At 40.9% G+C, this 18,040-nt stretch overlaps 1 protein-coding gene across 3 annotated transcripts in view; it reads right to left on the bottom strand.

The window, feature by feature from the left end:
* Positions 1 to 18,040, bottom strand: part of ARMC8 (armadillo repeat containing 8) — a 71,309-nt gene that overhangs the window by 51,354 nt on the left and 1,915 nt on the right. Inside the window, exons 2-4 of one of the 3 annotated variants that reach the window (XM_054074172.1) lie at positions 16,960 to 17,036; positions 15,757 to 15,841; positions 3,051 to 3,122 (exon numbers count right to left, since the gene is read on the bottom strand). In XM_054074172.1, coding sequence (XP_053930147.1) covers positions 3,051 to 3,122; positions 15,757 to 15,841; positions 16,960 to 17,011 — 209 coding nt within the window. In that variant the 5' untranslated portion in view covers positions 17,012 to 17,036. The remainder of the gene's footprint in view (positions 1 to 3,050; positions 3,123 to 15,756; positions 15,842 to 16,959; positions 17,037 to 18,040) is intronic. The other 2 variants (XM_054074174.1, XM_054074175.1) reach the window with 2 other exon arrangements.

Here is an 18,040-nt window from a genome sequence, read left to right as displayed (position 1 = left end):
ACATATGTTAATTCCTCTACTTACTTATCAGTACAGTACATCAGTTTGAATCTTCCCAGTATTTACCAGCTAACACTGCAAGCAAAATCTTCTTTACAGATACTTTTCTTGTGTTTAATGTAGACACAAGACCGTAACTATAAGAGTCATTAGTTCCCCTATGCCTTACCTGTTACTAAGTGGCAATGAATATGATGACAAAAGAATTGTCGGCCTGGACTGCACAGTGAACAAGTGGTTTTCTAGTCTCTATTATAAACTCCACCGACAAAGGGCTTCGATTACAACTCAGAGGACTGATAGACAGACTAACTGCTTCTAAATGAATGTTGTTTCATTAAGGAAGAAATCCTATCACCATGACTTAGAAAAGACTTTTTGGTTTAAGTTGGCCTGCCACTGAAAGAACTTGGTATCATGGCATTAAAATACCTTTTTTTCCCCCTGAACTTCAGAAATTTTATATTCTGGGACTCTACTAAAAAGTAGCATTTCCCAAAAGTACAATTTCTGCAGTCCTGACAAAAGTGCCTGAAGTCAGCATTTCCTGAGAACGTAAAGGAGTAACTCTTATTCTGTAGAGAGGAAGAGATATAGGAAATCATTTCTTAAGAAACAAAATCCATGTACAGGTTGGCCACATTTATATTCTTATCTAGGACCATATTTGTGCTCATATTTGTACAATTCTTAGCACTTCTTAAGTCCAGACATGGCAATTCTGCAAGCTTTCCTCTACTGACTTTGTACTTCTCAGCACCTTCCTCAGAACAAGTGGTGAAGTGACCATAGGTCAGATTGAACTTCAAAGGGACACAAAAATTTCATTTAAGGTAGAGTTTTAGCTCTCTTTCTAAAGATGACACCGCTAAGCAGTCAGCTCATGGACTTGGGAAGCCACTGGCCTAGAAACGACAGCAATTCAGCCATTCTTCCCCAGCGTTTTCTTCCTGCATGGAGATCTCCAAAGGTCTTCGCATTTCCTTCCAACCAAGTACCAGTCTAGCATTTTAAAATAATAGGGATTTTTCATACCTACCAGTAGTATTGAGACCAATTTCAAACAAAAAGAGACTTCCTAGACTTGTTTCCAAACCTCATTTGAGTCTGTTCCAATACCTGAATGCACTGTTTTCTCTTCCATTAAGTGAAAGAAATCTGAAGGGGTTCTTTGGGTCTAAAGGGTCTCCTGAAAGCTTGCTGGACAAATACTTGAGGAAGAGAGAGAGCAAGAAATGAGTAAACAAGAAGCTGAACCACAGGACAAAGCAGCAGCAGCAGAATGCTAACAATCCCCATGGCACTACATAAAAGAATCAACTTCCCTTGGGAGACTGCAATCTAACTCCGTGAAAAGAAAACTGTTCTCCTAATTAACTTTGCAGAGGAGACAAAGAATGATACCTTGCTTATTCCTATTCTTTTTGAGGGAAAGATTTGACCCTGCAGATTGAAATTCCAGTGGTTCCCCATAATCCATTTCAAAAACTAGGTGTGTCAAAAAAGCCAACGTGTGCGACTCCCACCACTGCGTTAGAGAGAACAGCAGGAGTTCTCTAATCCAAATGGTCTATAATCTATTTCAGTCTGCCTGCAACACCTTGTGGAAATTCTAAAGCATTCCCAAAGGCATTTGGGGATAGGTTTTAGCCAGTGAGAATTGTCTTTTTCACAATAACCCAGTCAATTTCCTTTCATCTACACCTCTATTCTGAAAGGCCTTGACATTGGATTTCCTGTCATTTTTTCATTTGCACCAAGGACAAGCGTGAGAGTTTACCTTTTAAGATTTTCCAAACCCAGTCACTTATTTGCAGCCCTAGGTTAACCATATAATTTACTTAGACAGCCAGAAGGCACCAACAACTGGGAAAAAAAGGTTGGATTTTCATTACTGGCAAGCAAAGGTAGAAAGCAGGATAGCTGAAGGAACAAGAAGCCCTACAACATTTAAGAACGGGTAGATTCTATACTGGAATTTGGAGATCTGCTGCTGTTTTTAAAATGAGAACCACAAGAATCGATGGTAGTTGGAAGAATCCCTTAGAGCCTGTTGCTGAAAAAAATTCCTTAAACTTTGCATGATCTTCAACAAATGTCCACTTCGATCTGTTCACCTCACGTGAAGGCTTTTCCTCACCTGTTTATATGTGGTTGAAACGGAAGATAAATTGGCCGGTTATGCAGACGTGTTTTCCCCACAGCTAATCCCTAGAAAATTTAAAGGGCTATCCTTTTCACAAAGTCAGTCTGTAAATAAGAAGATATTCCCTGCAAGTAAAACACATTTTTTGAGAAGCCAGAAGCAGCTTTCTCAAGCAGGAGGGTTTGGGACCCAGCTGCCATTTAAGCCAAAGGATCAAAGGTAGCTCCCATGCTGCTAGCACAAGTATTGTAGTACCCAGTATTTTCCTTCTCCACTGCTGCAGACTGTGGCTGAAAGAAAGCTGGAGGAGGAGAGGAGTGAAATGAAAGCAGTAGTGAGCAATCCAGTCGCTAAAGTTACCTGTGAAATTCATACTAGTGAAGTCGGGATCCAGAAAATGTTAACATCAGCTGAAGCAGTAATTCAGCAATAAAGTACGATCAATAGTTTTTTAATCCTCTGAAGCAGGTGGAGAAGACAAGCAAATTATCTCAGATGATTTTAATATTTTTAAATTATATTTTTAACATAATCTTACACATTTTCACTTGTGAACTCACCAGGCAAGTGGCTGAAGAACAAGATTAAGATACAACCACTTTCATCCATCATTAGTATCATTGATGTCAGAAACTAGATTTCATTCCTGAGCTGATAAAGTTTAATAAAAAACCCACGAAGACTACTTTAGAGAATACTATGAAACGGTAAGTTAAAAGCATTACTCAACAGCCTGTTCTGAAATACATGAGTTTAACAGATATTTCAGGTTTCTCTCAGTTACATTAAAGAAAGTATGCAGTCAACTACAAGCAAAGTTAAAACAAAAAAGTGCCCGTGATCTAAGGACCATCATTCCAGACCTGTTGTGCATCAGTGAAAAGGAGAGTAGCAAAGGACATACCTTGGAACTGCTCCCAAAACAATCAAGTTGGCTTTTTGTTTGTTGTTTCCAATTACAGCATTTTTCATATCTCTGTAAATCCAGAAAGAAAAACAAACCCTGGTAAATCATGCTGAGGTACTGAGGGCTTAATCTATAGAATTTACTATTTCCAAGAAGGCTTATCAAGTAGTCTTCCACACGGCCACACTGCACCTACGGGACTGCGGAATGCTTCAGGGCACGGCTTCCACAGCCCACAGATAAACACCCCAGAGTTCAGGGGTTCCATTACATCCCAGCATATGCCAGCAAGCAAAAACCCAAACTATCTTACATGCACACCAGACATGAAGAAGTCTGTTGAGGAAAACTAGGTATAACTGTTTCTTAGTGCCCATATATTCACTAACTTTCTAACAGAAAAACAAAACACTATTAGTTGTTGGGAATTTAAATTATTAACTGAATATTCTACTAGGTGCAGGAAAAGACAAGGTGGGGAGGGGGAAAGGGAGTGGGAATAAAGAACTATCACCAGTCTCCACAGACCAGGCTTTTGCTCTCCTCTTCACCACAGGCTTCCTTTTGTGAATTTTCAGCAGGACACCTAAACATATGTATGTCAAAATCCCAGGAAGAAAGTGAAAACAAAAGCATTTTCCTGACTGAGAGTTACCGTAGAGGTTAAATACATTAAATAATCATACTCTGGTAAAGGAACACGGGAAAAGGGACACTGGTTGCCCACACTAAGAAGTCCTATGAAAATGTGTGGTTTGCAATCACGTTGTTCAGAAAATCGTTACTATGTGCTAAAACCACCACCACCTCTTAAAGATGATTTTTTTCTTTGTATGAAAATACCAAACACCTACAAACACCCAGGGACTCTGAAAGCAAGCAAGCAACCTATGACCAGTTTCAGAAAAACAAGATGAGATATTTCTAGAGAACGTTCCAGTTGTACAGAGCTTTATTAGAGCAGAGAACTAGATTGGTTAGTGTTAGGAGTCGCAAAATTGATAAATTAATTACTGTCTACCTATGCCCATAATTCATTCAAATAATTTGGGAGCTTTAGTGGCTGCTTTACTCAGCAGTTTCTTGTCACTATATCACACTTTCTCCTACTACCTGCAAATTTTAAGAGATTTAGAGCAGTCCTGTTCTTTAAAATCCACCCTGGCCTGCATGGACTCTACTCGGTCCTTCTGTCCCCACTGACTGTGCAAGCTCCACTGCAATAAGCAGTTGTCCCAAGCATTAAACTCACTTGATCAGAGTTACAAAAATATTCTTAGCTAAGGCAGGCAATATCTGGCATAAACAGAACCTTCAAAAACCTCAATTAGAAAGAGGTAATTGCCCGTTCTTCCTGCAGTATTTCTCGGTGTGACTCGCTCTCCCATTGCACAGTTACAGAAGACTGCTCTAGGAATTTTAGGCAAAGGGAGGCTGTTGAACTGCTCAGGTTTGGCTGGGGATCTGGGAGCTCCAACAAGGGAGCAGGATGAAAAGCAGCTGAAGGCTGAACTGCAATTCTGTGTTGGGAAAACCACTTGACTTGAGCCGTTATGGAATGGGAATCTGCCTACCCAGCACAGTTTTACACAGCTGAGTTTCAGAAGAAAATGTTGGACCTTCCTGTTGTATCGCCTTTAAGTCTGGAAACTTTACACCACAGGTCAGGAAGTAGAAGAGAAAGAGCAAGATCAGAAATGGGCTAAGCTGGAAGCCTAAGAAAATGTAAGGAACGGACTTGAAGATTTCACTAGTCTCAGGAACAGTACTTCGGTGGTTTCTATGCTGAATGCTTGAAAGTATCTCTGTTAGTTTATAAAACACAAGAGTCAGCCCACAACAGTGGCAGAAGCAATGACCAGGTGCCTCAGAGGAATGGGAACTGCAGCAACGGATGTGCTAGGTTCATGTACTGAACTGCTCAGGCCACTTAGGGCTTCTGAAAAGGCTACCACTCCCTGTTATCCTTAGGAACCAGCTCCCAAAGTCATCAGAAGGGCAGCATTGTATCACATATCCGCAAAGGCATCTTGAGAAGCTAATGAGAAGGTGCTTGGCAAGCACTCTGAAGAACTAACAAACAGATTTTGGGGACATTTTAATGCTCTGCTCAGGCGATTTTACATATTATTTTGTGGTTTAAAACCTGCCCAAACACACACCACTACCACTAAGTCACTTTTGTGACTCCTGCACCAACTCCAGAACAGAGTGGCTTGCTAATCTTATAACGATTTACTACGTATTAAGTATTACCTGCTAGAATGTGATATAGAGACCCTTCCAGAGGTGAAAGGAACATGGCCAAGCTCCATAACACTCAAACTGAGAGGTTTAGCAAAGTTGCAGTCCTGATCTGTAAATGATTCAGATGAGTTTCTCCATCCTAGTCCATTAAAGTTCTTCAGAAAGGTCATGGCCAATAGACAAGAAATAGCACAAGCCTGAGACTTCTGACAGATTCAGCACACGTGCATTCGACCACTTCAACTGGCAAGCAAGCTAAATAACTTCAGCTGGGAAGGGACTAAAAACTGTCAGAGACAGGACTCGGCAAACATCACCACATTTGCGTGCATGATGCCTTGGCACTCCCAAGTTCCATGCCACCCTTATCTCTTGAAATCTGCACTTACAGAAATTAATCTAATCAATACACAGGAAGCAGGTGGATATGGGAACCAAGAATATCCTTAAAATGCCATAATCCAACAGTGAATAGCAGTACACTGCTTTTGTCATTCACTAAGAAAAATAATTATGTGATTCCACATTACATTTTATGGAGATTTTCCTGATCAGAAAGCTAATCTCCTTAAGAAGTAAAGAAGCACCAGGTGCTGTCATAGTCTCCCACGTCCTTGGTGAATCATGAACCTTGGAAAAACTGAGGGCAACTCCCTTATTTGAAAACATCATCTCTAACAAGTCTGAGCTTGACTGATCTCAGATCCAAGATGATATAAGATGCATCCAAGGAGGAAAGCAGTACAGATCACTATCTTCTACAAGAGGTAACAAAGACACCTCAGATATTTGTAGTCCAAACCTGGAGATCCACTTTATTTCCAAATGTCACGCACGCCACTCTCATTTCCTACTGTGGAAAGGAGTCCTTGAAACGAAGAAGGAGGGAACACCAGCAAAAACACAATTACAGAGAGAAAAGAACTTCAGAAGAACAGTCATTCTGTAGTGATTCCAGGCCTAACCTGTGAGGAGACCATGGTCCAGAAGACAGAAATAGGCAGGCTTTCTTTCCAAGCTCTCAGGAACATTACCAACCCTCCTGCCAGGCAACTGCACAACCTTCAAAAGAAAGATGCTGATCCCACACGTGTACGTAGCGCATTCCAGCACTATGGAGGTTCTCAGCCTCAGAAAGAGAGGCTTCTACTAAGTTTTCATACAACAGAGGGCTTGAGATAAATTTGAGACTGGGTGGCTTTTTGGTTTGTGGGTTTTTTTTGTTTGTTTATGGTGTATATTAAATCTTCCAGTTTAGTTTCACACTAAATTCAAAGCCATTCAACAAAATAACTTGAATTGAAATAATTTTAATGCATAGTTTTGAAATCTGATAGCTGATATTTTGGCTGTATTTACTATAACGCAATAGAAGTACTTCATGAGAAAAACTCTCAAGCTGGATAATACAGGCTGCCAACAATAAAATATAGCAGAGAGATCCTAACCCAGTGCTTGGAAACATTGCTTCCCGAAGTGCTAAACCAGCTTTTTCCATCTCTTTTTGCCTCTTCAAGAAGTAACAATGTAGTTTTATCAATTAAATACTGTGACCACTCAGGTCTAAGTTACGAAACTATGTAGAGACTGGAAAAGCCAAAGAGACTGGTTTCCTCCTATGAACTCTAGAAAAGGGCAACAAAGTCATCAGGTGAGGTTTATGAACTCTAGTAAACCCTCAGAACGCAGCAACCCAGAAGCAACCAGCTATACACAAAATGCAATGCATGCCACTTTCCCAAGTCTATTAGCACAGAATGAGCATTTAAAATAAAATATTTTAGAGGTACGTTAAGCTTACAAAAAGAAAAATAGATCTAATTTCCATCCAAATGCAGCTTGACAAAAGTTGCAAGAGGAATCAATCTGCCAATTGTGTATGAAGTCAATATGGTTTTATTCTGATACTTAATGTGCAACTGTTCAAAGGCTCCAGATATAGCCCACTTCAGATAAGCAAGAAGCAATATTAAATACAACAATTTGTGAATAAAATATGGCCTTGAAGTTTTAATGATTCCTGGCCAATAAAAAAATATTATGAAATGTCTAAGCATCCTAGTCTGTCAATGCAAATTATTATTGAAGAAGGAACTCAAGGTGTAGAACTTCTACCTAAGCAGAAGCTACTGAAGTTCAGCACCTTCATGAAGTGGATTCCAGGTTTAGGACTTCCTCCACAAGAACACTACGAGCGTCCAGCAGTCAGCATGCAGCTCCCTGAGAAAGCCCAGGCCCCTAACACATTCCTAGCAAGCCCCAATACCTGCACCTCTGCTGCAAAAGAGACTAAGAAAGCAACATGGATATGTGGGCCTATGTATGAGAATCTGATTTTACCTACATTTTTAAATACAGTAAATCAAGCACAAACATAAGTGTGTTAAATTTCTGACTAGGAGCCGCAGAGCTTTCCAATGTCGCCTTCTAGCAAAGCAAGACAAAAGACCTTGAAACAAGCTAGAGTGACTTGATGAGGAAGCAGCAATAGTAACTAAACAAAAGAGGAGGAAATAAACAGCCCATGTGCTGTTCCCTCATCTTACGTCTTTGGAAAATAGAGCAGGCAGCCATACTCAAGAGGTTCCTAGACAGAGACGGATGTTAAACATGAGACAATCACAGAAGGAAAAGTAGTATCAGGCTCTTGAAGCCAATGCTTTCACTTTTAGTATGAAAGAGTTACCAGAGATTCCGAGACGATTACACACACAGAGGAAGCATCCAGAACAATGCATTGTCAGACCAGAAGATTTATCTATCAGCAGCTGATCAAAATTGTGAACAATAGAATGACGCAAAGCATCCTTCTGAAAAGGTTTTGAAACACTCCAAATGCAAATATCTAAAAAGCTGAGGTAGTGGTAGCTGGTACAGGGATGCAGTCCCACCTTCAGGAGAGCTCCTAAGCTTCAGTCCCATGAGCAAACGGTACCCATGAGAGTGACTGCACTCCAGTCAGAAGCTAACCGTGGAGGTCAGGTTTTGACAATTATGCTTTCTATAACTTTTTCCTCCTCTTCCCTTCTTCTCACTCACTCATTCTTATGGGCTGACACAAAACAACCATAAATAGGAATTCATCACAAATTTTGCATGTTAAAAATGTCCATCGTTATTCTGATAGAATCAGTTTCTGGGATCGACACTACCGTGGCTTCAATATCTGTCAGTTACCCAAAAAGTGAGTTGTTTTCTCCCCTTTAGCAGGGAGCATGTTTGAATTAATGTGATTACTAGTCCAACCAAGTTAATAAAATGTTAAAAACTCCTGCCAACTCAAGTAAACCACAGAAATCAAGCCAGCTTATATTTAAGGTTAATCGTCAGATTGGGAAGAAAAGTTTCATGATTTCTAATCCTACTCAAAAAATATCAGTTGATGCAAAGAAAAGGTGATTTTACAGGAATGAACAAAGTAGCACAGAGACACTGTTACCCATCTTGTTTGACTTTTAACACAAACTGTTACACAGTCAGCATACAGTGCAAACTGAACAAACCCAACATTTAAACAAGGAAGCCCTAAATCCATGATCGCTCCCAATCTTAATTCTGCACTCTCAGACATTGTGTAAAATTAAAGCACTGTAGGAAAATAGCATATGGCTATTATTACAGCAAGGCGGAATAGTAGAATTAAACATACATAATGCTAAAAGCGATCCTTTAATCCAGCTCCTCCATATCACAATGTAACAGCAACCGCTTGAACTCCTATCTGACATACCCTCTTTGGAGAGGCAACTTACCTTGTCCTAACTTTTCTTGCCAAGGGAAGTCTACCAAATATAAAGGTGAGCTGTTCCATCAATCCATACCAGTAGTTATAAATGCTTATACCTTATTCCTACCCTGAACCTATCCCAGTTTCCAGTACTTATCTCGTTACTCGCATGAAAGACGGAAGAAACCTCTCACATGAAATCTTCACTTGCATGTATGACTTTGCATCCATCAACTCGCACGCTAGCTTCTACATCAAGCCTAACACCTCAAGCTCTCCACATCTTTGGCTGCAGTTTCAACTCGAATTCCTCTCAAATCTCTAGGCTGACTGACAAAACAGGAGACTCTGCTTTCCTCACCTCCTTTCTCAAGCATGTTTTATTGCCTCATGCTTTGCACCAAGTCTGGAAATTGTTCTACCAGTGGCATGAGATTACTAATCAATATAAAAATTGCCTACTCAACCTCAAGAATGAGGCAGCTCAAATTTAAAATGTTCCAAGTCAGTAAAGGATGGGAGTTCAGCTAGCTTTTATTATGTCAACTCTTTAAACTAACAAACCCAAACCCACACAAACCATATCTAGAGCTTTGTATTATCAGCATCTCAATGTCAGCATCAGTCTCTGCTATTTAAATAAACTAGGTTGTAACAGCAAGCAATTATCCAAAGAGAGGTGTGGGGGAAACGGCTACAGCTCAGCAGAGGTCTTGGAAACTGAGAGTTCTCCTGCTCTGTCATGTCAGATGAGCAAAATACCTTAATCACAGCTATCCTGAAACAGCAAAACCACACATAAAGAACATCCTACGCCACTGTCGCTCCAAATGAGCAACCCAAACCAGCACGTATAAGTAACTGTGTGACTTACTCTTTTTTGTTAAGGTTTCTATCACCCTCCAAGGACATTTCCCCTCCTAGGACGAAGTAGCATTTAGCAGTATATCCCACAGCTGAAGGAAAAACTAATTTAAATTCCACTAAGCAAAGAAGCATCCTATAACACTACATTTTTCTAGCACTGTTTTTCATTTGCTATCTCTTGATTTACCATTATTTTTGTCTGTTCTCCCATTTTAGGCCCACCACTCACTATCAAAAGAATGTTGTCGACCAAAAGTCATACACAGAGAACTCTCCAGATTCTTTCAGTACAGGAAAAAAAATACTTAAGTGGCCTTCCAGCACCTGCTTAGCTCTCCTCACGTGTGAGCTTGTAACACTCCATCTGCTTCAAATGGGACCCACAATCACTGACAGACCACCAAAACTCATTCATATGACAGAGCTACCATGCATTCAATTACAATAACCTAAAGCCTTTCCAATATCAAAGTACAACCTCAGGTTTTTAGCTCTAAATAGCTGTTAGCTAAGAGGATGTACTGGCCTCCATATGCTTTAGCCATGCTTCAATTTTCTTTTTGAAATCAGTTAAGTTCTCCCTAGGACAGAAACTCCATAATTTATCTATATCCAAATAAACTCTCATTTTATATATAGGGGAGTTATCAGACATTTCAGACAACGCATGTAAGTGTGTACTAGTAAGTGATTTTACCAGCTGGCCTTTCCACCACTATACAATTCCCAAAGAAAAAATATAAATAAATAAAATTCAACTCATTTCAGTTATTGGTTCAGCACCAACAATACAGCACACATACCACAATCATTTTAGTCATCTGGTAGACAAATTAACTGGGAAACAGAGCTCTGTCCTTTGTCTGTCACTAGAAATGTCAACACTTTACAAGGAGCTAGCCTAAAAAACACACGTTTCCACACTGCAATATTATCTATTGTGTATTTCCGTATCACAATACACACCCTTCAAGCCCAACATCTCATTCAGTCTTAACATCCCCTCACCCCCAAAAGGGCATAGCAACTATTTCTCCCTCTGCTGCCTGCTACATTTTGCACTCTCTCAAAGGCAACCACAGCTCCTCTGCATTTGTCTAACAGATTAATAAAGTTAAACTCTGTATGACCTCAGAGTATTCAGCTGTGCTCAGCTTGAAGTTTGCTGCTCCTAACTCAGACCTCAAGACTTCTGTGACCAATACTCACTTAATTTTCTCCAGCTGCATCAGCTAGTCTGGAAGAATTTATTTCCCTCTCAGCCTGCTTACAGCCTGAAATCATCACAGTAACAGTATCACTGCCTGGAAGCTGGCATCTGAGAGGGATTTTGGAGAAAAGTGGCTCCATGTCCTTCTGAAAGGCAGCACTTAAAAGAGATTCATTTATCATCACTCCTCTCTCACAGGCTCAGAGGGGCAACTGCAAGCCTTGAAATATTTAACAGTCCTACGAAGCCAAAGACTGCTAGCTAAATGTAAAATGGTATTCCTAATTTCCTGAAGTTTAGCCCACCTCTAGGTATTAGAGTAGGAATTACAACGCAGAACAATTCACTTGTGAAAAATAGTGTTATGTATCTGTACCTTTTTGTTGCATTATAAAGAAAGCACGAAAGCAAGAGACGATGTTACTACATGACAGGACTACACTTTCTTCCTATAGCATCCTCCTTTTTCCTACACTATCTTCCAACCAACTCTACAAAACTTATTACACTGAAAATATTCTCCACAGAACACTACTTCACTCTCACATGATGTTTGCGGCTGTTCAGTTTCAGCTTCTATCACCCTGGAAAGCTTGTCAAGCTATCAGATTTCTTGTCTCTCTCTTGAAAGGGAGAATTCCACAAACCATGTAGGCTGTCCCAGCACCTGCTGAGCATCACCTGTGCCTGCCCAAATCTCTTCAGACTCTGCAACCTCAAGAACAAGCTCTCCCATTCCAAGCCACAAAGAGCCTACCTTGCAATGCACAAAGTATCAACAGAAGAGACTCCAAAGCCTCTTCCCTCAACACATGAATGACACTGCACAAAAACAACACTTCAAAAAATGACATCACTTGTTCTCAGTCAATTATTCCTGAAAGCTCCCTACTGCACCTGAAAGAATACGCATTTACTACAGAGCCCTGTCTAGCAGATAACAGAACTGATCAAAAACATACAGAGGCAAAGTGTAAGAGGAACAATCTTCCAAGGACTACTCCATTTCCACAGGGCTGTTCAGTGAAAACTGAAGCAAGGGAACATGCAAAGAACAAAACATGGCTCCTGCAGAAAATATAGATTCAGAAGTGCACACAAATGTGATTGGATATGTGAAATTAAGTGTCATTCGTCGTTCAGTCTTAAAGAAGATTTAACAGGACATGAAGAACAAGAGGGAGAAGTAGACTCTTCTTAACTGTCCGAAGGGGTACCTATTGCTCCATTAGAACTGAGATGGGAATTTCTTCTCTTCCCACTCCATAAAGCTGCCTCTTATTTCACACAGCTTTCCCTGCAGGCATGTATGGAACACTGCATTGATGCTCTCATTCCAATTGCCATAGCTGAGAAACATGAGACACTATTATACAATCATCTAAACACGCGCCTGGAACATTTTTTTTCAAATCCAAGAATACGCAAATGAGAAAAGTTGTATGTAAACAACACACACAGTTTGAGGTGTTTCCAATTAATTTCAAAGCAACCAATCACAAAAGAGATTTAAGACACCTTGCACAAAAGCAGTGCTACTACTTAAAATATAAGGAGTTTTCTTCTGGTTTGACACTACCTTCTGGTGTCCTCTGTTTGAAAAGGGTAGTAACCACCAAGGAGCATAACACACCTTCAAGTCAACACATACTTAAGTGCATCCAAGAACCTACCACAAAGGTAAGTGCAATTACATCTTGCTTATACAAAAACATCAGTTTCAGAGTCTCCAAAACACCGAGCACTGCAGCCGCCCTAAAAACACAACTGGCAGACTCAAAGGGGTCCACGAATTCTCACCCATATGCCAACTATTATACTTTCCTTATCAACAACATCGAGTCTCAGAATCGTACAACGTAGAAAGCATATTAATTACATTTACTGCATAGGTCTGTGCCAAAATTCCCACCACAGCACTAGACATGCTCCCTGGGAAACAAGATGCTGTAGACGTGCATTTTGACATTGGTTCTTCAGTACCAAGTGCCATTTCTATAGGATGTTTCATTCTCCTGAGAAATAAAATGCTCCCACAAGTTTGGAAAACACTTGTCTAGTTAAAACACCAGTTGGATGGATAAGCACATCCATAAAGGACAGAAACAGAAGCATCACAGGAATTCTCAGTGCACCACAAAGATGATTATTTACAACCCTTAAAAGACGACACCGTCTGACCGCAGAGGAAGAGCCTGCTGAGAAACAGTTGGGACCTTGAGCAAGCCGGATTTGTCAAAAAGAATGCTCCTTTCAGAACCAGTCCCTTAAATGGAATGACATAGCTCTCCGTAAAGTGATAAACCACCTCTTTGAAGATATCAGGCTAAATGCAGACATGACAAAACATTTCTCAAAGAAGACCCTGACCAGCAAATAAATCAGAGGACAAAAATAGGTTGAACAATGTGGTCCTGTGCTTAGGACCAGATGAAAAGCAAATGACAGTCTAACGCTCGCCACCCAGAACTGTTATAGAAAATAAATAAATCCTACTGCAAAGTGTAGGATGATGTTGCAGCAACCATCCTGGGACAACCGAAGCTCTTGTAAGAACACAGGAATGTATAGAGCTATCCATGTTCTGCTCCTCTGCCAATAACAGCATAACACCCGTGAGAACACAGCATTTAGTCCCCTACAGTATCTGTTTGAGGCAAGCTACCCACTATCAATGCTAAACGTCTTCAACAGCTGCATACTGACATTAATGCTGACTGTGCAGAATGCAAACTGTATTTGAGAAAATGTGAACTGTAGAACAGTATAAAGAGGAGGAAAGTTTTAAAAAAGCACCTAAGCAGACACAAAGCAAGCCCATACAACCGCTCAGGCTTAAGCATGGCCACAATGTAGAGTTTATCTTTGCAGAAGGAAACTACTATATTAAGTTTGCTCATTTATAAAGACAGTAAACAGAAAGGTAAATAAATACACTGCCACAGAGATGTGGGTAGGAAGATGTGGGTATGAAAACGTGCGTCTGGCACACTTTAAACAGCTTGCTATCAGGTAGAGTAAAAGGCAGTGGTCATCCTTGCAAGAATCTCAAGTCCTCGAACCTGAACTTAAATCCATGAGGTACTGGCATGTACACAATCCTTCTCATCTACTATCAATATCCAGGTGAACATGATAGAAGTGATATGAACACTAGTTCTGCAGGAAACTTGATATTTCAAAACCACAGGATGGTTTGGGTTAGAAAGGACCTTAAAACCCATCCAGTTCCAACTCCCCTGCCATGGGCAGGGACACCTCCCACTGGATCCAGTTGCTGAAGGCCCCGTCCAACCTGACCTTGAACACCTCCAGGGATGGGGCAGCCACCACTTCTCTGGGAATCCTGGGCCAGGGCCTCACCACCCTCATCATGAAGAAGTTCTTCCTAATGTCTAATCTAAACCTTCCCCCTTCCAATTTAAAGTCAGACACCCCCTCTCATCCTGTCACTACATGCCCTTGTAAAGATTCCCTCCCTCCTTAGCTTTCCTGTAGCCCCTTCAGCTACTGGAAGATCGCTATAAGGTCTCCCTGGAGCCTTCTCTTCTCCAGGCTGAACAACCCAACTCTCTTAGCCTGCGCTCATAGCAGAGGTGCTATAAATAAGATCAATAGAACCACATAAGGCAGTACCAGGCAAAAGGGAAGTGGCTTCTCTGTTCAGAAAAGCTCCCATACAAGAAAGACTTCACCGTCTGGACAAAGCAAAATTCTGAACGCAACCTCTCACAATTTGTGGGAGAGAAAGGAAAATAAGATTTGATCATTTAAATACTTTCAGAATATGTAATTAAAAGCTTTCTCAAGTTATAAGATGACAACTGGATTGGCATGATTTTCAAGTTCAAGCAGCATTCAGTTGTATTTTACCTTTATCAAACCTCATTCAGAAGATGGTTTTATGTAAATTACAGGCATGCAATTAAATAAAGCCCCAAACCCAAGTTATTCATTCAAGCGTCTTTAATAGCACATGAAGAACAGGACTATTGTAACTGAAGACAATCCGCAGAAACAAAGCCTCTTAATACAGCCTATTAATACAGCCTATTTTCTAATCCTTGATACTTATACAGTTCCATCAATCAAAATAAAAATCTAGGCCATCAGTATTTTCAGCCAGGAAGCAGGAAAAAAACAGCACATCTTCGGAATCAAAGATTCTCAGCACAGTATGCAGAGTATCTGGAAAAGCTTCTGACAGACACCTCTGGCAGAACTTTAATCCTCTTCTACTCCACCCCAAATATCAGTTCATTCCAACTTCATCCTCATCAGACACCCTGAAGTCAAAGGAAAAAGGGCAAAGCAGTAATTTTCTGCCCAAAGAGAATCTTGGACTAACAGAAATTCTTCATACGTATATGCTATTCTAAATTCTATTTCTACACATACTTTTCTAAATGGGGCTGTTTCACACCTGTCCACCAACATTCGGAAAATAACAAACCACACAGGATTTTACTCAAGCTATGGTGAAATAACTTGGTACTTTCTTGTCTTTAAAAATCAAGAAAAGCATCTCAGCATAGAATCCACTGACACCCATGGACAAGATGAAGAATTTCAGGTGCTAGCTGAGACAAGGATAGTGCCTAAAATGTTTGTTTCTGGGAAACCAGTTATACTTCAAAAGATAAGAATAATACCTGAAAAGATAAGGAAGGGTTGTGTGTTCCAGTCCTTTGAAAAGAAAGGAGAGCAGGGAGGGAACGGACCCAGAGCTCAGAGCATCTGCCACAGAGAAAAGAGGGGCTCAGTCAACCCACTTGGACACAGGAGGAGACACATCCTTGCCCTGGGATCATCACAGCAGCCCCGATGAGCATTGGGCTAAGGCCAAGGGTTGGAAGCACAACCAGATTCTCCTACAGGGAAGAGTTCAGGACCTGCACACAGTTATGGTGGCGTATCAGAAGTTTTTATACTGCTAAGGGGGTATTTCACGTTTCCAGGACAGTTTTAAGCGTGCTGCGTTTCTCAATTATTTCCAAGAAACACACGTTCTGATATCTTGCCCTGGGACACCTTCTGGAATGCTTTTTTATCTGCCACTGGAAAACACCTCAGACTGTCCTAAGCACACAACCAATTCTCTTGGCTTTTTGATCAGCTTGGTCCTTCGATGTCTTCTGGAGTTCTGTTAGATCGTCACAGCCAGCAAGTTACCGGAAAGCCTGAAAAGGTCTGGCTTTACCACCAAAAGTCAGTCCCGGGCAAAGACTTGTTTGCAGTGTGGTTTTAAGAGAAAGCTTATAGCCCAAGGACAGCAAGAAAATCACCACCTCTTTGCACTAGTCTTACTATCTACTCAGCAGGGCAAGTCTTCTATTCACTCTTTCAGTCATTACCCCTTATCACTGGCAAGCAACAGAAGCACCAAAATATAATTTGCATCCAAATTATTTTCTGTGGAAGCATTTTCTTTCAGCTTGCGGTTCCCATACATGAGATAGAAGCCATGCATAAAAAAAAGCGAACACTCAGGCACAGCAGCAGGGGAAAAGGTAAGAAGCAGGTACACTGACTGGGCAGTGGAGTACAGGAAAAGAGTCTCAAGAGATCTAGAAGAGGAGCAAGAAGTGGCCAACAGGAAGAAAAGTAGCTGCAAAAACTGTGAAAGCTCACAGAATGTTTAACCTTATTTCTGGCAAGTGGGAGGCTGCGTTAGGAACCACGTGCACTACAGAGTGATAGTCTGCCGAGGCGATACTACCATGCTTGCAGTAAAATTTTCCACATCTCTCAAAAAAAGTCAGGAAGAGCTTCTTGCCCTTGCCACAACTCTTGTGGAACTCAGCAAACCCAGCCTAGGCACAACCAACAGCCCAAGAGTGTTTCAGATGACTTACATGACGCCTTGCAGGACTTTCTGAGGGTCGAGGTCAAATAATCTATCGACATAGTGGCGGCTACTAGCTGTTACCTCCTGCAGAGAGGAAAAAAAAGAGTTGTAATAGTTCATATCAATCAATGTAACGGCAGACAAACAGGAACGGCTTACGCAGCAGCAAGTCTACAAAACCTATCAGGCAAGACAGCAGCAAAACCACAGAATCCTATTTGAATTTGCAGGATGTTACTGCTGGGCAACTTCGACACAAAGAATTAACCCTGTGTTAAAGTCTGGCTTAAAGAAAATGAGCTACTTAATGTAGATAACAACACGTTACAAGACAAAGCAAGTTAACAGAGTGCTGTTGATGAACAAGGCATGTGAAAGGGGTCTGCTTCAGTTAGCAGCACTGCCTTAACCTCCAATGTTGTCATGCTTAATTACTATATAGAAAAAAAGCCAATTCCTGAAAGAAAAAGACTATAAAAGCAGTTAATGTTGCTCAAGAAGCACACCCACAAAGAAGCTCTCAAAAATAAGGAAGCTCGTATCAAGGCATTTTTCTGTGACTTACATTATCATAACACATCAATTCGTTTCAGAGCCAGCCCATATACTGTCCCACGTAACTTCGACAGGGACAGCAGCACAATATTCTCCACAACATTCCCATAGCTACTTTATGAGACAAGGCAAACTCTCTCCTCAGCAACAGGACCATGCTTGCAAGCTAAACACTTATTCACCAATGATTTGTTATCCCCAAACCTGGAGATGGCAAGCGCTCCAAAAAACAAGGGTGGGAAAGGGAATTTTCCCTCCAGGTTCTCATAAACGAGTGCCAGGGCGCATTTTCATTATCACACTTTTTTTTTTTGTTCTTTCTGCCAGCTCAACTTTTTATTAGGAATTTCCCATTTTTTTCCTCTCAAGATTTCCCTGAAAGAAACTATAATGGAATTAAAAGCCCTTCCTTGCTTTTGCAAGTATCTGCTCCTGGGCTGAATCTGCTCCTGCTTCCCCACGCAGATGTCAGAAGTACCAGCAGCTTCTTGCCTGTGGTCTCGCATAACTCCAAGATAAGAATCACCTAGAGG

Source organism: Cuculus canorus, chromosome 9 (genome assembly GCF_017976375.1).
Source record: "Cuculus canorus isolate bCucCan1 chromosome 9, bCucCan1.pri, whole genome shotgun sequence".
NCBI classification, from domain to species: domain Eukaryota; kingdom Metazoa; phylum Chordata; class Aves; order Cuculiformes; family Cuculidae; genus Cuculus; species Cuculus canorus.
This window is presented reverse-complemented; position numbering and strand designations above follow the sequence as displayed.